Source organism: Juglans regia, chromosome 4, assembly GCF_001411555.2.
Source record: "Juglans regia cultivar Chandler chromosome 4, Walnut 2.0, whole genome shotgun sequence".
NCBI lineage: Eukaryota > Viridiplantae > Streptophyta > Magnoliopsida > Fagales > Juglandaceae > Juglans > Juglans regia.
The window spans coordinates 33,304,534-33,324,547 of record NC_049904.1 but is presented as its reverse complement, the minus strand read 5'-3'; the positions used below and the strand labels follow the sequence as shown (position 1 = coordinate 33,324,547).

At 34.4% G+C, this 20,014-nt stretch overlaps 1 protein-coding gene across 1 annotated transcript; it reads left to right on the top strand.

The window, feature by feature from the left end:
• The first annotated feature begins 7,034 nt into the window (after positions 1 to 7,034).
• On the top strand, positions 7,035 to 8,252 carry LOC109013610 (E3 ubiquitin-protein ligase PUB24-like). Its single transcript, XM_018995756.2, has one exon. It carries the CDS (start codon positions 7,035 to 7,037, stop codon positions 8,250 to 8,252), a length of 1,218 nt encoding a protein of 405 aa, XP_018851301.2.
• The last annotated feature ends 11,762 nt before the right edge of the window (positions 8,253 to 20,014 follow it).

Below are 20,014 nucleotides of genomic sequence, written 5' to 3'. Positions count from 1 at the left end.
ATTCACAATTATCTATATCCGTTTAAATCTTCATGACTGATTCCGGCCGCCATTACCAAAATTACTTAATTGGCCGGGTCTCAAGCTTTATCCGTTTAAAGCTTCTAACTTGTTTTTTCATGTGTTTTTTATTTTTTGTTCGATCCGGTGGATTGCGAATTCCTTCTGGTCTCTCTCTCTCTCTCTCTCTCTCTCTCTCTCTCTATATATATATATATATATATTCTCTTCGCAGCTTTCCTTTAATTAACCATATATAAATATGAGCTCTCATTTGCAAACTAACACCAATAATCTCCACGTTAAAACATGATATATATAGTAATTCCAACAAGTAATGAAACTTCAAATATTTGATTTAGTGCTTAATTAATTAATATTATTATTTGATATTGCTTTTTCAATAAATATATATAAATATATATATATATATATATCTAAGAGCGAGAGTATGTCCTTTTCTTAGTAAAAAAGAAAAAACAATCGTCTGATTCTTTTGGATTGTGGATTGTTCATTAAGGCCTTATTTGTTTTCTAAAAACATCTCATCTCATCTCATTTCATCTCACCTCATCATTACAACTTTCTCAAATCCCCACACAAAATAAAATAAACAATTCAACTTTTTCAAATCTCAAAATAATAATAATATTAAAAAATATATTCTAACAATATTTTATTCAACTTTTTAACTTTAATCTCAACTCATCTCATCTCATCTCATCTCATCTCTGAAAACAAACGAGCCCTAAGTCACGCCGGCCCCAAAAACGTGCCTCATCCTTTGACATTAGTATATATATTAATATAGATCATCGATCGATGATCTTCTGGTTGGGCGCGTGAAAGCTAGCTGCAGAAGTTTGGGAACATAAATATATATATATATATATATATATATAAATATATATAATATAAGGACTACTTCTAGCTTATAATTTTCAGAAAAGCTTAATTTGCTAGCTAGTATATATACGTACAAGTGGGTGTGTAAACACATATATACACTACTAATTGGTGTGATGAGATACATCAACGTCGTCATGTGTTGAATATGTCAATAAAATGACTTATAAATAGATTTTTCTTTCTCAAAACTCTTACACCGGGGCTTTGTTAATTTCTTACTTGTCATGAGTACTACAGCTTGGACATGATCGTCAAATTAAATTTTCCTATTATTATATATTTCAGTTATAAATTTATGATCTTATAAATTTGTCAAAATCTTTAAGTTGATCCCTTACGTGTCAAACAAATTAAAGTCAGTTCAAAATCTTACGTTAGTAGGAGTTTCATGTTCCACGAGACTTTTTCTCTTTAATTATATAACTGAAATATATAATTAACTGACTTTTATTTGCGACGGAAACGTCAGAATCTCTTCAATTTATTTGCGACGGAATCTAACACTTTTATACTTTTGGTTTTAGGCCGGCCTAGGTCAAGATGTTTCTATTATGGGTGATGCTACAGCCCCCGCTGGGGCCGTAGGATTATTTTATATATTTTTTATTTAAATAATTTTTTATATAAATTTTTTAATATTTTTTAATATTTTAAAAAAATAATAAATTTAAAATATTATTAAGAAAATATTTTTTTAATTAGAAAGTAAAAAAATATATATTTTCTTAATTACGAAATAAAATAAAAAATATTTTTTTATAATTTTTTATTTTACTTCATGATTAAGAAAGTATTTTTAATAATATTATGATTTTTTTAAATATTTAAAATGGACATGCTACAGCTTTGCTAGGGTTTCTCTTGGGTTTAATATGTACTCTTTTATGTGTATTTTTTTAATTTATTTTTTATATAGATTTTTTTTACACTTTTAAAAAATAAAATAAATTTAAAATATCATTAAAAAATATTTTCTTAATCAGAAAGTAAAAAAAATTATTAAAAAATACTTCATTAATCACGAAGTAAAATAAATATTATTTTTTATTCTATTTCGTGATTAAAAAAATATTTTTTAATAATATTATAATTTTTATTTTATTTTTTAAAATATTTAAAATTATTAATAATATTTATATTAAAAAAACTAAAATAAATAGATAAAAAAAATGTTACATGCCCAGCGGGAGCTCCCAGCGGTAGCCCCCAGCGGGGCATGTAGCATTTTCCTTCTATTATTCAATGAAACCTGGACAGATTAATTGCTATATATAATGAAAAGAGAGATTCTTTTTAGAGTGCGTTTGGATGTTGAAGTGAGTTGAGTTGAGTTGAGTTGAGATAATAAAATATTGTTAAAATATTATTTATTATTATTATTATTATTTTAAGATTTAAAAAAGTTGAATTGTTTATTATATTTTCTATTGAAATTTTAAAAAATTGTAATGATAAGTTGAGATGAATTGAGAAGATTTTTAGTCCCAAACGAAGCCGCTCCATGAGAGATCAGGCCATGAGAGATTCAGAGAATGCATGCACTGCCATAATTAAATGAATAAAGGGAGTCAGAATACAGACAAGCTTAATGCATCCAGAAACGTCAGACCGGAAGAAGGTTGACCGAAAAACATTTGAAATTCAAAGGCTAGGATTCCAATTTCCAAGCACCAGCCGAAATTTTGGGCCGTGAAAAAAGCACCAGAGAAATCAAACCAGCACGGTACGTATTTGAAGTATAAGAGAAGGTAGAACGGCGACTATAGTGATTATTCTTAAATAAAATTAATATACGATATGCATAAAATAAAATAAGAGAAAAATGGTAACATATTTTAAGCAACTGTACGTCACACCAATATATAAATAAAGATGATAAAATTTAAAATAAATAATATATATTTTTACTCGAAATAATTATATTTGTAAGCCCGCATGCAGCTAGCAGGGACAAATTTAAATTTAAATATTAAAAGGATTAGTTCACAAATCATTAAGAGATAGACTCCTATATATCCACAATAAGCCAAAGTAGTAGTACCCCACATGATGATGTAAATGCAAGCATTGACTTGACTAGTAAGAGAGAGAGCAGCTAAGCTAGCTAATTCAATTAAAGAATTAGTAGAAAGCAATAGCGCCTAGAGGCGAGGAGAATCGATCATTGTCTCCGTTATATCATGTACTCATGATCATCACTCGGACATAAAGTTACACTTTTGACTAACAAGCTAAGTGCATGTGTATCTTCTTTAACTCTTTCTGACGTTATATATATATTAGAATATATTCCATATATCTATTAGCTAGGGATCGATCGTGCATATATACATTATAAGAATTTAATTATATCAAGTGTCCGGCCCTGACACTCTATATTTTTAATGGATTTATACAAATTACCTAAATTAAATTAATTAAATAAGTTATAATTAATAAGACATAAATATTTCTAGTTTTTATGATGGTTATTTAAGTACGTACTAAGAGAGTTAATGGTTTTTACCTAATACAATATAATTGTGTCTATAACCATCGAGAGATATTTAAAAATAAAATTGTTAGGGCATGACTATTATAATCAGAAGAAAAATACGTTTTTTATTTTATATGTTTTATTAGACTTAATTAATATATATTATAGATCAGCACAAATTACATTTTTATGCGCCGTAGAGATATTTCCCTAGCTAGCTTGTTCATCATGTGCATGTTTGGTGAGAACGTGTCAAAGAAAGGAAATGGAAAACCCTAGCGAGCAATCTTCATGTGATGATCATAAAGTCTAACATTGCATTAGTACTAGTGGCGCCGTAGAGATTTCCAGTCATATTTTCACAAAACAATTAAATAAAGCCGCCTCCATAATTTCCTAATCAGTTTCATTAATTTGGAGGGACCCCAATTCCTCTTTTGGCTCCGATCGATCTGGAAATTAATGGTTTGCATGCATTGGGTTTGCGCGTCATCATATATATATATATATATATATATATATATATGTATGTATAATACTAAGAAAGTAGCATTGATCTGATCATGTGTTGTGGGGCTCGATCTTGAAATTTCTGATCCGGTGATTAATGATTCACATGCACCAATAATCAAGTATACAAATTATAGGAAAAATGACTCGTTAATTTGTCTGATTGGCACCCCTTAATTTGCTGAGCTGCGTCACACTTTTAATTAGGTTTAATTTCAGCGGAGCTTGCATGATTGACGTTTCTGATCTCCAGCTAGCTAGCTTATTATTTTAGGATGACTTTTTCTTTTTTGTTTTTTTGTTTCAACAACTACTTGAATTGTAACGTAAACAACATTTTTTAAACAAGAACTACTAAGATATATAGAAAGAGATTACGCGTCTACTGATTATATAAAAATAAATTTATAAACTTATGTTCATTTATAGGATTCGTTAGATCTTCTTTATATAAAAATAATTTTATAACTTAATTTATCATATCAAATTATATTAATTAATTTCTGAATTTATTTTTATATAATTTTTTTATGACTAAAATATTTCTCTTTTTAATACGGTTGGTTTTGAGGCCGTTCACCCACCAAGTAATTAAACGGGCGCGTTTAAGCTGGTAATTTGATTCTATCCAACCAATTAATTAGTGGCTAGCTAGGTAGTGATTTTCTGTGCAACTTTCTCATGACAAGATCGATTCTAATAATTGTATTAATCATCTCCAATTCTATTAACATTCCTTAATTAATTAACAAAAGGAAGGGGAAAAAAAAATCCAATTCTAGCTCCCACAATTTTTTTTTTTTCAAATTTTAAACTAATATAATTTGTTTGGATCGATATAGCTAGTGGCAAGAAAGTTTATTTTTTGATGGAAAGATCAAACTTTATTCAATCAAACACATTTTACATCATAGAGATTAGACCAAACAATTTGTGAAACACTAACTGGAACAACGTTCCACCAAACTGTGAGGCTGTCGATACTCCAAGAATATCTTGCCAAACTGTGAGCAGCTCCATTGGCCATGCTCCCTGCATGTTGCACTATGACTTTAGGCATCTTTTTCATCGAGTCCTTCACTTCTGAATCAGATTCTCCAGAAAAGATATTGATTCACTAGGGGCTAAAATCGCATTAACACTTAATAGAGAGCATGGGCTAGCAAAGCTGCAGCCTTCTCAAAGTTGCTAGCAGTTTAATTTCAATTGGATCAGTCACTTAATTTTCTTTGTTAATAGCTGACATAAGGACTCTTAATTCCCTTCCCATCCCTCAAAATGATCCCTACCCCTGACCTGCATTGCTCAGTGAAAATAGCTTCATCAGTCTTCAACTTCACAGTTCCTGCAGGAGGGAGTTGCCACCCAAAGCCTGGTTTTGAGTGTTGTTTTTATGGCCTTTGTGCTTCACTATGTTCCTTACAAAGGGATAATGCATTCTCAATCACCTGTTCTGGCCCTGGTATAATGCCCTCATACATATGAGCCATTTCTTTTATACCACATGCTTCAAGCTATTAAGAAGAACTTCTCCAATTCACCTTTTTTTCCTTTGGCTTGAACTATCTATGCTAGACTAACTAAATCTTCTGTAAGCTCATCATTTGGCAGATAATTGAACTGTTGTTTCCAGCAGGATCTGATTAAAGGGCAGAAACAAAGAGCATGGGCCACATCCTCCACTTTATTCAGGCATAAGTACTTATAGCAATCATCCAAAATAATATTTATGTGCTTCAGATGCTTCAGAGTTAGCAATCCATTTCTGCAAGCCCTCCAAGCAAAGACTTTCACTCGATTTGGTATGTTTAGTGTCCATAATTTCCTCCACAACACCTTCATTGTCTTTGAATTTGAGCTTTCTCCTGCATTTGTATTCTTCTTTAAAGCATAAAAGAGTCGATAGACACTCTTTATACTAAGGACATGTTGGGGGTTGAGATTAGAATTTTGTGTTTTGTTTTAAAAGTTAAAATACTATGCTTTAATATTATTATTGTTTTGAGATTTGAAAAATGTGTATTGGGATTTGAAAAAGTTGAATTATTTATTATATTTTGTATGATGATTTGAAAAATATGTAATGATGAGATAGATGATATGAGAATTTTGTGTTTTATCTTGTGCCCCAAACCTGCCCTAAAAATCTCATTCTTTTCACATTCCCACACCAGTTTATCTTCTCTGTTTCCAGGGCCAATTGCGAGCTTTAGAACCTCAGCTGCTTCTCTAGGTGGTAAGACTCTTCTCGCTTGTTCCACATTCCACCAATTAGCTAGGCACATGGTCATAAGTGATATATCCATATAATTAGCATCCATCCGGCCTTATCTTTTATCCAACAATTAATTTAGGTAGGTAAAATCTTTAAATTCATTTTTTAAATACTATCGTAAGTAATTAACTTGTGCTGTTTAATTTTTTTTCATGCAAGCCTTTTTAGTAAGGATACTACTTCATGATCGACTCTTTTTCGGCCAATTAATTAAACAAGAATTTTGACATTTCTTATTTCTAAAATATTAATATTATAAGCATAGCGAGGCGATGAGGGCTGGAATTAGCAACTAATTGGAATACACCAAATTAAAGGAGTTAAATTGAAAGTTATTTGCATCAAATTATTTTTAAAAGAGAAATATTTTAGAAGACGGCCATGATGATATTATCAATGCTAAATATTGACTAAGTTTACGAAGAGATCATCGAGCTAGCTAGGTTCTAGTTTATAGGAAAGGAAAATGTGATAAAAGAGAACCAAACGCATTTAAATGGGATCTGCTCATGCGTACATTTGATTTGGCCTTAGTCCACAACATCGTCCTCCTTTGACTGCCACCAAACGCTAGATGCATGCCTTGGAATGAATTATTGGCTTTTGGCTAGAATCGTCTTAATTAATAGACAACATGACTGGCAGGAAACGACCGGTCTCATGATGATTATATTATATTATATTATATTATATATAACTCTCTCTCTCTCTCTCTCTCTCGATATATATGTTTTTAATGAATTAGCTAGCCGCATTCCCTTACCAGTACTACTGCAACCAAAACAACGTTGCCATTCCAAGCTTGGTTTCTTTAAGTTATATATAAAAAGATCTATAGCATCCTATACGCGGTTTACTAATTTCATGGATGACATCGAAGTTCCTCAATATTTCATCTGCCCCATATCTCTCCAAATCATGAAAGACCCAGTGACAGCCATAACAGGCATCACCTACGATCGGGAAAGCATTGAACACTGGCTATTCACAAGCAAGAACAATACAACATGTCCGGTCAGCAAGCAGCCCTTGCCAAAAGAATCCGATTTAACACCTAATCACATGCTACGCCGCCTCATCCAGGCTTGGTGCACCCAGAATGCCTCCCATGGCGTCGATCGGATTCCCACACCCAAACCACCTCTCGACAGGTTTCAAGTCCTCAAACTCATCAAACATCTTTGGCTACCTCAGTTCCAACTGAAAACTATTGGGCAATTGGAGTTGCTTGCAGCTGAAAGTGAAAGGAATAGGAATCCTATGGTGGAAGCTGGTGTTCCAAGAGCCATGCTGTCGTTTATTGCGATGTGTTTCAAGAAAGGCCAAACGGATGGTCTTGAGGAGGCCCTTAGTGTGCTTAAATTTATCCCGATTCCTTCGGCCGAAACAAAGCAAGTACTTGTGGAGAACGATCATATAATCGATTCCTTGACGTGGGTTCTTCGTTGCGAGATGAAAAATCAAATCACGGTGAAATCCCATGCGATGATAGTGTTGAAAACAATCACCAAAGCTGCGGGCTCGCGTGTACTAGAAAGATTAGAACCAGAATTCTTCAAGACGATTGTAAGGGTTTTAAGGTGTGGGATCACTCAACAAGGAATTAATGCAGCTTTGCATGTGCTGTTAGAAACTTGTCCTTGGCGTAGAAATCAAATAATAATGGTTGAAGCAGGCACAGTTTTTGAGCTCATTGAGCTTGAATTGGGAGTTCCTGAAAACAGAACCACAGAGCTTATTTTAGGGGTATTATTTCATCTATGTTCTCTCGCCGAAGGGAGAGCTCGGTTTCTGAATCATAGAGGAAGCATTGCAGTGGTCTCTAAAAGGATCTTGAGGGTTTCACCGGCAGCCGATGATCGAGCGGTGCTGATCCTTACAATGATATGTAAGTTCTCTGGGACACATATGGTGGTCCAGGAGATGTTAAAGGTTGGGGCTGTGTCAAAGCTTTGTTCATTGCTCCAAACTGACTGTGGCACATATTTGAAAGACAGAGTAAGAGATATCCTCAGGTTACATTCCAAGGATTGGAAGGATTCTCCTTGCATTGGTGTTTCCCAGGACCTATATCTTAGGTGAAATCACCTTCTTTATATTTTGTCATTTTATTCTTAATAGAAATATTTTAACTATAAAAGATTTTATAAAAATAGATTTACAAATTAACGTAATTTGACGTAATATGTAAGTCAAATTATAAAATTATTTATATTATAAAATAAATTTAACGGATCACATAAAACCATAAGGAATTTGTGAATTAATTTACTTTTGAAAAACCTCATTGTGGCTATGCACTTCTCTTTTTCTTAATATTGTTTCTCTCTCTTGTTATATATGATCCATCAATATTATATCATTTTGCAACGCAAATTAATTATATATAGATATATATATATAATTACTTGACCCCCGATTTGCATGTGATTAATGTAATGATCTTGATTCTTGTGCACCTTTGTAAAAGGTATTTTGAGGAGAGAAGAAGAACCTGCATAATGCAAAGCTTCTGAAAATCATGAAGAATAGTACTACTAGATCAGGAAATTGATCTCACTAGTTTTGCTTGAAATTAATAGCTATAGCTGGGAATGATCTTTTTGCTTGTTTTGTTTTTGGAACAATACATATTAGATGATGAGGCTGTTAATGTTTGAGCAAAGTCACCACCATAATCGTGGTGAGTGTTTCTTCTATATATATATTATCAATTTGAATAATTACAAATCAAGGTATAAAGACTTATAATTACAATAGAAATGGAAAGAATTGATCTGTACAAATAAATCTCTTAAGATTAAGGACAATAGATAAAGCCGAGGATTACGTTGGTAATGTATCCTTGACATCCCCCTGCAAGCTAACCGTCGGATTTGAACGAACATGAAGCTTGGTACGAAAGAATTTGAAGAGAGGTCGAGAAACACTTTTGGTGAAGAGGTCGGCAACTTGTAGATGAGAGGGCACATATTGAGTGCGAAGTTTGCCAGCAACAACAAGTTTTCGAAGAAAATGATAATCTAATTCAACATGTTTGGCCCGTTTATGGGAAACGGGATTGGAGCTTAAGAAGATCACACTTTTGTTGTCACATAAGAGAATAGGCGTCGGTGAAATGGGAACCTTGAGATCATGAAGTAGATGGGTAAGCCAAAGAAGTTCAGTGGCAGTTGAAGAACCAGAAGATTTAAGGAACTTATGGAAAAGGTCGAAACTTTCAGCCTTGGAGACTAGATCAATGAAGGAAGGCAGGGGAGTTTGAGCCATTTGGGCGGTGGAAAAGCTAGTGAACTCCGAACCCAGTCTTCAGAGGAACTAGTGAACTTTATCAGTGCCGTCGACAAGTCTTCCGATGGCATGAAGTTGATTGCAAAGGGCCTTGAACGCCTGAGCATATTCGATTACCGAACGCATCCCTCATTTCATCAACTATAAATAGTCCTTGAGACGATTTTTGAGGGCTAGCCAGACTTCCCGTGAGGTGGAAAGACCCACAAACTCGGCCATGACTTCCTGCGTGAGGGAGGAGAGCAAGAGGCTCAAGAGTCGCTAGTCAGTATTCTTCCACACCAAGTGTTTGATGTTTGGCGTCTGAGAGCCAACAGGGTCAAACCATGGAGGAGGTGCAAGAGTTCCATCCACATGTCTGAGTAGTTCTTGGCTTTCAAGGAGAGGAAGAAGCTGACTTTTCCATACGAGATAATTGGAGGAGGATAATTTGATGGTTACCATTTGAATCATGGTATTGAAGGGGAGAAGGGTGGGTGAGGTGTTTTCGGCAGCCATGGAAGCAAGAGGGATCGATGGAGGTTAATTCGAGCGGGCTGTTGATACCATATTAATTTTTTAGCAAAGTCACCACCATAATCATGGTGAGTATTTCTTCTATATATATTATCAATTTGAATAATTACAAATCAAGGTATAAAGACTTATTACAATAGAAAAGGAAAGAATTGATGTGAACAAATAAATCTCCTAAGATTAAGGACAATAGATGAAGCCGAGGATTACGTTGGTAACATATCCTTGACAGAGGCGTTGCTAGTAGCTTATATTATGTATAGAAAAATATTATATTTTGTATATATCATATTATCGGAAACAAGCTAAAATATGATATTGGGATCGAGTAGTCTTTTATGTATTAATCCAACGGCCGGTTTATCATTAGTATTAGGGCTACATGATACTTATACCAGGCGGCCCGAAGAAAGGCCGATTTGAAACTTTTATCTCTTAATTTAATTGGTAGAACAAAGAAAACTGAAAGCAAAATGTCATTTATTGGGAGGAATAGCAATATAACACACACACACACACACACTCAGGGGTCCTCCTGCATGTGTCTTTTCAGGGAAACTTGGATTTTTTTTGGCTCCCAGCCGCAGATCATGTACGTTCTCAACTATATATTTAATTAGAATTAGTACTCCATTAACGCCAACTTCAAGAACCACCAAATGCTATATATCTTCGATCGGCGCTTGTCTCGACTGATGATCGTTGTAATTATAAGTTTGCATTAATTCCCATAACTTCGCATGCATTGATCTTCTCATCATGTCTTTCTGAAAAAACTTGGCCGGGCCGAACTGGCTAGCTGTATCTGATCAAGATGATAAAAAACGGTGCATGTCTTCATGTTGTATATTGGAATTAAATTCTATTAATCATTTGCTTAATTATTTTCTAGGATATATATATATATATATATATATAATTAAGGAAGTACTCCGGCGGGCATGAAGGGGTAAAACCACTAATATATATTCAGTTGTTTATTATGGCTTGAACAAGCTAGCTAGCCATAAACAACTCAATGATGTACGTGTATAATTTGGAAACTTGTCATGATTCTCAAGAATACAGTACGTACATGCACATGAGCAACGTGCTTAATTGATTATTAATCCAACTACTACCAGCGAAAGTGCATGCCATGCATCTAGTATATAGGAATTGATCATAGACCAAATTCGTCTACGAGATCAATCAAACATAATAATGACTTTAATTCACAGGATCATATATTTAAATTCTGTAGGGAATTTAATTGAGAATTAAAAAAAATATATATGTAATTAACAAAAGGCAACCATACGCTCACGATAATCATCATCAGTGCTTGGTGAATTAAGCCGATATACAAATAACCCAGCTTTTCCTTGGGCCCAACTTTAAGGCTTCAATATGATGGGCCGGTTTTGTGCGTGCATATAAGAACTAGCCTTTTCTTTTTCTTTTTCTTTTTTTTTATCTTTTTTCAGGGCCTAAAACTAAAATACATTTCTCAGTCTTTGAAGAAACTTGGGATTTTTTTAATATATTTAAATTAGAACTAATGAAAAAAAGGAAGACTAGTGAGTCTTTATCTCATCGATTAAATAATATTACTGGTAAAGGTTTCCCAATATATATATATATATATATATATATATATATATATATCACGTGGAATTCATGCCCAAATTAACGAGGTGGCCGTGCGTATGTGATTTTGTTAAAGGCGCGCAGTGGAATTTCTAAAGAGTTAGGCCCGTTGCCTCTTGCTAAGTACTTTTAATTATAGTATATGTGCACTAACTAAAATTGGTATAGATGTATGATTATTATAATTAGTAATGCTTTCCCAATCTATTCAACGTGACAAATTAAGATGAACTTCGAGTTATATATATTAATAATATTGATTATATAAGGTATGGTCAAAATGAGTTAATGTCGTGAGAGCCATCATTTTATAAATTTCCCAATCTATTATAATTAATTATGTTTCATATTTCACATGGGAATTAATAAATAGTTATATTTATTAGTTGACAATATAAATAATCTATGAGCCATTTTCTTTTCTAAGTACTAAATTAATTAATTATATATTCGAGATTCTATTATTCCTAATTATAAAATCAAGGAAGAAGATAAGGAAATAGCACACAAGCCATTCGAGAAAATGCCTTAGAAGGCAGAGTATTCCATTCAATACTTTCTGAAAACTTTCACACTGTTTATTACAGCCACAGTCCATATTTATACACTTATAACAAGACAAATGATTTGATCATAAATTGATCAGACGGTGTACAACCATTTAGTCAGTTACAAGAGAATCTTCTAGAGTGGGACAGATGGCACAGTTGTTTTGCTCTTGACAGCTATGCTGGAGTTTGTTAGGCAATCCATGGACTCCTTGTGCGCATGGGTGCCTTCTGTTGGATTGATGGCAGCAGGCTGATCTAGTGCTTCAATAGCCCCCCGAATTTGTGTTCCGAACAGTGGAGTTTGCTGCAATGGAAGTGTCTGAAAAAAGAGAATTAGTTTGATGTGTGATGCGAGACTCATGATTTAATAGATAGCTAAACACTTGAGGGGTAGATAAAGGTTCCGGACGTGTGGTGAGGGAAGTGACTAAGGATTCAAGTCACTGCCAAGACCAGCTAACAAGTAACAAAGTCAGAGCTCGGAAGAGGATAACCCGCAGCACCTAAGGTGGATGCAAGAGCCGTAGCTTTGTTAAAATAAGTTGTAATGGAATCAGACCTCTTCTTAAGTGTAGCTAATTGAAATTTTGTCTGCATAATGTGTGCAGAAGACTGTGCAGAGAACATAGTCTCAAGAGTGTGCCAGACCTCGTGCGAGGTATTACAATTTAAGACCTGTGTAAGAATACTATCTGAGAGAGAAGCATTGATAGTGGAAATTATCAATTGATCTTGCAAGACCCAGGTATGATGATCCGGATTTGATAGGTTGTTGACCACAGAGGGGGGTGGAGGATGAGAACCATCAACGAAACCGAATAGATGATGACCTTTGAGGAACGACACTATTTGTGCCTTCCAGAGTAAGTAGTTTTCATGCGTGAGTTTTATGTTGATGCAATAAGTGGAGGAATGAATGATAGTGGGACCGATAGAAGGTGGCGGGGAGGAGGTAGGAATAACAGTGGTGTTTTCTGAAGTGGTCATTGTTGTAAAAACTAAGAGGACTTTAGTCCGTGGATGGCTCTGATACCATATAAAATCAAGGAAGAAGATAAGGAAATAGCACACAAGCCATTCGAGAAAATGTCTTAGAAGGCAGAGTATTCCATTCAATACTTTCTGAAAACTTTCACACTGTTTATTACAGTCACAGTCCATATTTATACACTTATAACAAGACTAATGATCTGATCATAAATTGATCAGACGGTGTACAACCATTTAGTTAGTTACAAGAGAATCTTCTAGAGTAGGACAGATGGCACGGTTGTTTTGCTCTTGACAGCTATGCTAGAGTTTGTTAGGCAATCCATGGACTCCTTGTGCGCATGGGTGCCTTCTATTGGACTAATGGCAGCAGGCTGATCTAGTGCTTCAATACTAATAAACATTACTATAATAATAATAAAAAAATAAAAATAAAAAATAAACAAATTAAGGAACTAAGGCCTAAGCTAGCTAGTGAGTAGTGAACCAATTAAGTAATGATCTACACGTAGGAGACGTACAACCAGAACCAACAGATCATCATGTGTTGAATTCATTCACACGCAATTCTCAACGATACAGCTAGCTATTCTATCCCGAATTAACACATACAGTTGGACGTTCTTGCATGGTTTATGTGGATGCACGTCGGTTTTACGCGATTAATTGTATATATTAAAATTTAAAAGTCTTGATCTTAATTTGATGCAATCCTAGGTTTAGTCTTTAAACTCAGAGCTAGCTGTAGCTAGCTAGCTAGAGCGCCTGGGTCGTCGGGGTCCACATTATACGTACTGCATGTATTAATCACACGTATATATACGTGTATAAATTCCTGTAATGACCGGCAAAATGTTGACTTTGTATTTAAATTTTGGCTGACTTTATCACCAAGAAAAAAAAATAGTTGACTTTGCATTTATTAAAAAAAAAAAAAAAAACTAGTAGAACTTTTTTTTTTAGAAGAACAAAATAGTTGACTTCGCATTTATTAAAAAAAGAAGCTAGCAGAATTTTTTTTTAGAAGAAAATTAAAATTGTACAATTTTTAATACAAAAAAAATTTCTGAAGAACCATAAAAACAACCATATATTAATATAGTGGTTGTGAAACATTAATATTAAATTCTCGTTTGTTTTTATAACTTTTCTCAATTCATCTCATCTAATCTAATTTAATCTAATCATTATAATTTTTTTAAATTTTTATATAAAATAAAATAAATAATTTAACTTTTTTAAATTTTAAAATTAAAAAAATATATTTTAATAATATTTTATTTAATTTTTAATTTTAATTTCGACTTCACTCATCTTTTACCTAAATTTTGACAACAGGAGGGAGAGAGGGGAAAAATATGTAGAAATTCTCTGAACCGTCTAATTAATTAACAGATCCGGGATCATAATCAGCTACGCTGCTCTCACACGGCTTCTGACCTCTGAGGCATGCATACAGTGAAAGCAGATAGCATATTATACATATATAGAAAAGTAATGATTTGTATAAATTTTAAATAAGTTTTGAACAGTCATTTTGAACTTCATCATAAAAATACATATATAAAAAAAAGAACTATTCTTTTTTGAAAAAAGCTACTTGCACCCGGGACGGGGACACACCGCGTACCCGGGTTCCAAGTCAGCTTTATTTAAACGGTACTTTTGCATCCTAAGTTAAACGCACCGTTTTTTCTGCTTGTTATCAACACTTGTGAAATGAAACTGACCCACGAAGACGAGACTATCTTCAGACGATTAGGACTGAACTCAACACAAAAACACCCATGGAAGACTGCTTCACCCCAATCTTCGTCCTTTCACACCTCCAAGCTTCCCAAACTTGCTACGAAGATGATTCCCCCACGAAGGTACAATGGGTGGCCACAAGCTTCTCCTCAAACAACTTTGGATGAAATACCCCCAACGTTGTAATTTTCTTCGCTTAATTTTCTTTTGTAAAATTTGAACCAACGTTGAAGTAATCCCGAGATACAAATTCCAATTCTAATCAATCCCCCCAAGTCTCAATATAAAAGACCACTTACTTGGATGAAATTGTTGAGAAAGCAAGAGGGCACGGCCTTGTAATTGGGCTTAACAAACGTGAGGCGCATCAACTCCCTCATCTTCTCGGGACTCCGCGGCAGCAGGATGCTAACAGCCTCATCCAAGCTCCTCACGATGTCGTTTCTTGAGGAATATACAAGTAGAAGAAAGGCTATCGCGGCTTTGTCACACTGGGTGGCGAAAAATATACAAAAATAGAAGGAAAAAAAAAAACATCACTAAAATAGAGCATACCCATAACACGATGAAGAAAAATCAAGAAAAAACAAATTGCTCAGGCCATGTGTACGACGGCACTCACTTGAAGAACGATGAACTCGATGAAGAATGACAAACCCGCGGTTCGCAGAATGGTTTTGGTACACGCTGGGTTCTGGTGCTTTTCTTCTTCTGCGCAAAATGAGTTCCGGTGCTTTTGTTTTCAGCGCTAGAACATTTCTAGTGCTTCTCTTTTCAGCGCAAATGGTAACGATGAAGAACGGAACTCGTCTTTTTCTATGTTGCTTGGAGAATGGACAGAAAGCAAGTTTGGGAAGCTAGTATCATCTTTAAACTGCTACACCCCAATCTTCGTCCTTTCCCCCACGATGAAGAACGGAACTCGTCTTCTTCTGCGCAAATGCTTTCCGTCCTTTTCTTTTTCTTTTTTCTTTTTTTAGACGTGGCATTAGCCATATCAGCGATTCCGCAACGGGTACCCGAATATGGGTACCTGTAGCAAAATTGATGTTATTGACATGTCAAAATTTGACTTGCAAGAATCGGGATAAATTTAAAAAAAAAAATATTCTAATCATAAATAGATTATACAAAAGTAATCATACAAACTGATCATGTGATATAATGTGTTTCGTCATATTATAAAATTAATTTTATTGTAAAATAGATCTAACAGATTATATTAAGTTATGTCAGTTTGTAGAATTATTTTTGTATAATATATTTGTAACTGTAGCAATACTCAATTTAAAAATTTGAATTATTAATGTTTTTCAATCTAATATACTAACAATGTGGAGGATGTGTCTTTCATACAAATTTGCTGATTTAATTTTTCTATTAACTAGTCGCTGAGAATACAAGATCTCTTATGCATATATATAGTTGGCAAAGAATCCATATTCCTTCGATGAATATTAGTTAAAATTGTTGAGTATTGCATCCATGAAGTTGGGTGGCAATTTGTCTTTGAGGTCGGGTCGTTTCAAGTCATATATATGAACATTTGAATATATGGTTCAATCCAAACCCGACCCATTAAATTAAAGGTAAGTGTGCTTGAAAACGAAGACTGCGAGCAATATTTAGAAGGTGCCGGTATTTACGCTCCGCAACGCCATTTTGTTGGAGAGTTTCAACACAAGTACGTTCATGAATGATGCCGTGTGTGTGCAGATATATTTGAAATTGATGGGAAAGAAATTCTTGTACATTATCAGTTCTAATAATTTTGACGGTGGTGTTAAACTAATTGTGGATAAGAGCGAAGAAGTGCATTAAATGGGTGTAAGCCTCAGATTTAAAACGCATAAGATATACCCACGTTGTGCGAGAAAAATCATCAACAATTGTGAGAAATAATGAGCGCCACATAAGGATGTCGTGCGATAACCACTCTAAATATCACAAAAAATGCAATTAAAATGAGAATCACTTTTATTTGCATAAAATGAAAAAGATAATCTTGTGTGTTTAGAACGAGCACAAACATCACATTCAGAAAGATTACAAGGAGAATTAAAAATACTAGGAATATTAAAACTGGAGGGGTGACCTAGACGTTGATGCCATAGAGTCTTATTTGCAGTAGTTAGAGCAGCAAAAATGACGGGGGGTTCGGGGCGGTACACCTAGAGCCCATTACATAGATTACCCGCTCCAATCGGCTTCATCGATGGAGAGTCCTGAAATAAACAAGAATTAGAGGAAAATGTTATAAGACAAGAATTATGAATGGCAAATCGGGAAACTGAGAGTAAGTTGAAAGATAGAAGTGGAACATAAAAAACATTTTGTGATGTGAGAGAGGAAGAGAGACGACAAGAACCCAGCCCTTCAACTGGGATATCTTATCCTGTAGGAAGCCGAATGTGATGCAGAGAGGCAAGGGGCTTCAAATCGGCAAAGGCTTCCCGTTGGTGACAAATGTGGTGGCTCGCACCACTATCCACCACCCAATGAAGGTGCTGATTGAAGGATAAATCAGATGGGGAGAAGAGGTTACCAGCAAAAGGGGTAGAGGATGGGTCAATCGAAGCTGGCGGTGGTGCTAGGAGGTTGAACAGCTTCTGATACAACTTCGGAGGGAGAGAAACCAGGTTCGCAGTCGACGGAGGAGGAAGGGAAACAAGATTTGCAGTCGATGGAGGTGGCCCTAAGATGGGCGACCGCAATTTGTTGGTGCGAGGCTCTCAGCCTGGAGGGTACCTGATGTGGGTCCAACAACGGTCACGCGTGTGGCCATCTTTGCCGCATGCGGTGCACTTCAGAGGAGGCCGTGGGCGAGCAATGGTGTGGGTAGCCATGGCCATGGTTTCAAATGCTGAGGGTTGGAGATTGAGGAGCCTCTGTTGCTCTTCTTGAAACAGGATGGGGAAGACTTTGCCTATGTTGGGAAGCGGATCCATGGCCAGAATTTGGGTGCGAAGAGGAGCAAAAGAATCGTTGAGCCCAAGAAGAAATTGGAAAACACGTTCATCGTCAGCCTGTCGTTGCATGTCTTTGAGGTCATTTGCGGTTTGGAGATGGCTAAGTTCCTTCCACAACTGTTTGATTTGGTTGAAATAATCATGGATAGAATTTGTGGTTTGGTGCAGGGAGGAGAGGACTCGTTTTAGGTGATAGATGCAGGCATTGTTTCTATGGAAAAAATGGGAAGAGAGGTCGAGCTAGACAGCACGGGGATCGGTATGATATTCGAGGGAATTGGCGAGGGAAGGGCTGATGGAGTTGAGGATCCAAGTAAGGACCATATCCTTCGTTTGGTTCCACTGAGTATATTCTGGTTTGGTAGGTTCGGGGGGTATGAGGGTGTCATCGACAAAGCCAAGTTTATTCTTGGCATTAAGGGCTCTGGTCATGGCTTTTTGCCATTTTAGGTAGTTGTCACCTGTGAGAAGGCCATTGACGAGAATTAAACTTGGAGAATCTAAGGGGTGAAGAAGGTAAGAGGAGGGAATGGGTGGGGTACTGGTGTCGACCATGGCAGAATGGCTAGATCTTTGATTTTAGGTTGATACCATGTTAAAAGGAAAAATGGAGAGAAATATTGGACTGAAAATTGTATGTTTCGTATTAAGCTTTTCAAATAAATAGATGTACAATGCACTAGCTAAGGAAAGATATATATAAGGAAAGTGGACTAATTTGATCGAGTCCTAAAAATAAGCTAATTACAAAAATTGTGCGAGTCTTAATTTGGTGCATGTATGGAAAGAAATAAATCTGTCAATAAGTTCTATTCTAATGGATATGGTTTACGAGTCCTTCTATTCATTATTTATATATCATATTCTATACTTGTTTTTTTATTTTTTATTTTATTCTTATTACATTAAATGAATTCTTCTACTTATCATCTATAATCATACATTTAATAAGAAATAAAATAAAATAAAAATATATAATATATAATGTAGAGATAATAAATAAAATTTTTCATAATTTATCTATAATCTTTTATCCCCTTTCTTTGACAGCCATGGAAATTACAGAGAAGGGAGATTTTGACGTGTGAATTTAAGTTTTTAACTATGAGTCAAGTCTGACGCGATAGTTAATTCACAAGGTGTGTCGAGGTGTTAAGCACATGTGGCATTACGTACATGAGTATAAATTTTTCAAGAATTAACGTGGACTTACTTGTAGGTGACAGCAGCTTCGAGAAAAGGAAAAAAAAATACCTAAGAAAATATGAACACAAGGATTTGTCTGATAGTGGTCTCAATTAAAAACAGGAAGCAAATGGAAAAAATTGAAATAGCCTTTCGATAAAAAAAAGAATATGGTCCAAGACACTATAATTATCATGTAGGTATATTTTAAAATGAATAATGCTAAATAATTTTAGAGTTTGCAAATTTTTCACACTCATTTGAAAAATATAGGATTCGTCATTAAAAATAATTTTTTTATATAAATCTCAAATTAATTAATTTTTTTTAAAATAAATACGTACAACTTACACAACCTAAACTTGTAAATATAATTTCTCATTCAGAATTAGAGTAAAAAAAAAAAGGTTAGACGTGCTCGTCGACGTTTAGTTATTTCATGCACATCGCCATTAATGTTTTAGACTTATCGCCGGAAAGAAATATATATAAATAATGAAAAGATTATTCAGACATGACCAATATTAATATATCTGGTGCATGTATTAATATATACTTTAAAGTATATATATATTGAATAGATTCATTTGCTTGTAATATGATACGAAATATTCACCCTCTATGTTATTGACATGTCAAAATTTGACCTGCAGGAATCGGGATAAATTTAAAAAGAAAATTCTCTAATTATAAATAGATTATATAAAATTAATCATATAAACTGATCATGTGATATAATGTGTTTCGTCAGGATTATAAAATTATTTTTATTATAAAGTAGATCTAACATATTATATTAAGTTATGTCAGTTTGTAAAATTATTTTTATATAATATCTTTGTAACTATAGCAATACTCAATTTAAAAATTTGAATTATTAATGGTTTTCAATCTAATTTACTAAGAATGTGGAGGATGTGCCTTTCATGCAAATTTGCTGATTTAATTTTTCTATTAACTAGTC